Source organism: Volvox carteri (assembly GCF_000143455.1).
Source record: "Volvox carteri f. nagariensis unplaced genomic scaffold VOLCAscaffold_22, whole genome shotgun sequence".
In the NCBI taxonomy this organism is placed as follows: domain Eukaryota; kingdom Viridiplantae; phylum Chlorophyta; class Chlorophyceae; order Chlamydomonadales; family Volvocaceae; genus Volvox; species Volvox carteri.
Window position 1 is genome coordinate 1,162,048 of NW_003307565.1, and position 1,313 is coordinate 1,163,360.

The following is a 1,313-nucleotide window of genomic DNA, read 5'->3' on the forward strand; positions in this document are numbered from 1 at the left end:
GAGCTGCTTCTGCTGCTGCCCGAGCCGCTGCCACTGCTGCCGCCTGCAGTGCCGCCACCGTTGCGGTGGCTGTTGCTGCATAGAGCACGGCCACATTCACGTGCTCCGTCGGCCCTGCTGTTACCGCCATTGCCGCTGCCAGTGCCCCTGCTGCCACCATCACGGTGGCGGTTGCAGCTGCCTCAACTGATGTTGCCGGCGGTGTGCAGCTGCTCGAATGTGTTGCTGCGGTGAAGGCCGACGGACTCGTCCGCCTGCTTAACGGGACACTCGTGAACGTAGTGACCAGGCTGTCCACAGTAGTGGCAGGTGTCGCCGGCCACCACGGCGCCTGCAGCACCGGCGGTGCTGCCGATTCCACTGGCAGCACGGCCAGGGCCGACAGCTCCCACCAGGCTTGTCTTGCTTGCTTAGGTCTTAGGGTTGTTCTCCTTCTCACGCAGCATGAGCACGAGCTGTGGGGTCGTTAAGTTGGGCTGATACATCGTCAACTCGACGGTGATGGTGCACTGCGGAGGCAGGCCATGGAGAATGGCGTGGTGCATCGTGCTCTCGTCCCACTGGCCGCCGGCCACGATTATATTGCTACGGAGCTGCTCTGCCTGCTGAACGAAGTCAGTGGTCGTCTTCCCATCGCGCATGTTCAGCTGCTTCCGCGGCTCCAACAGGCTCAGCCAGGCCTGGGATGCAGAACGCAACTGTTGCTGTAAGAGCTGCATGGCGGCGAGGGTGGTCTGGCAATTCCTGAGCAACTGCTTGATGGGCAGTTCACAGGACAGATGCAGGTAGCCGAGCGCCTGTGCGTCCTCCTCCAGGGCGTCTTGGGTGTTGCGGCCCGGAGGTGACGGGTGTTTATGTAGTCTTCAACTTGGATGTTGCAAGGAAATCGCCTAAGTCGCCGAGCCACTGGGAGTAGTTTGACCCATCCGAGAGGAGGACACCCTTACATCCCTTCCCCATGATGGTTGCCTAGCGAGCATGACTGATCAAGCCGCATTCCCCGCCGCATTTCTGGCAACTAGTTGATGGTATGATGCATCGTTGTTGCGGTGTACTATGGCTCCTGATGCGATTTATGCCCTTTCAGCCTCCCAGGCATGTCCCCACAACTGCCTCACAGCCACCGACACATCTCACGGCGGGGGTTTAATTGTGTGCGTGTTGGATGCTCCTATTCCTGCCGCCTTTCCAACAACTAGTTAATGTTATGTTGGATGCTCCATTCCCCAGCAGCCTTCCCCGTCACATTTCGGCAAATAGTTGATGGCGTCATACATCGTTGGCACGGTGTAAGACAGTGCCTGATGCGATTA

The 1,313-nt window shown here is 59.1% G+C and overlaps 1 protein-coding gene across 1 annotated transcript in view; it reads left to right on the forward strand.

Moving 5' to 3' along the window:
* Nucleotides 1-1,056: 1,056 nt before the first annotated feature.
* VOLCADRAFT_91724 (uncharacterized protein) overlaps nt 1,057-1,313 on the forward strand; it is a gene marked incomplete at both ends in the record, with an annotated part of 3,145 nt that continues 2,888 nt past the window's right edge. Inside the window, one exon of the mRNA XM_002951126.1 lies at nt 1,057-1,154. Coding sequence (XP_002951172.1) covers nt 1,057-1,154 — 98 coding nt within the window. The remainder of the gene's footprint in view (nt 1,155-1,313) is intronic.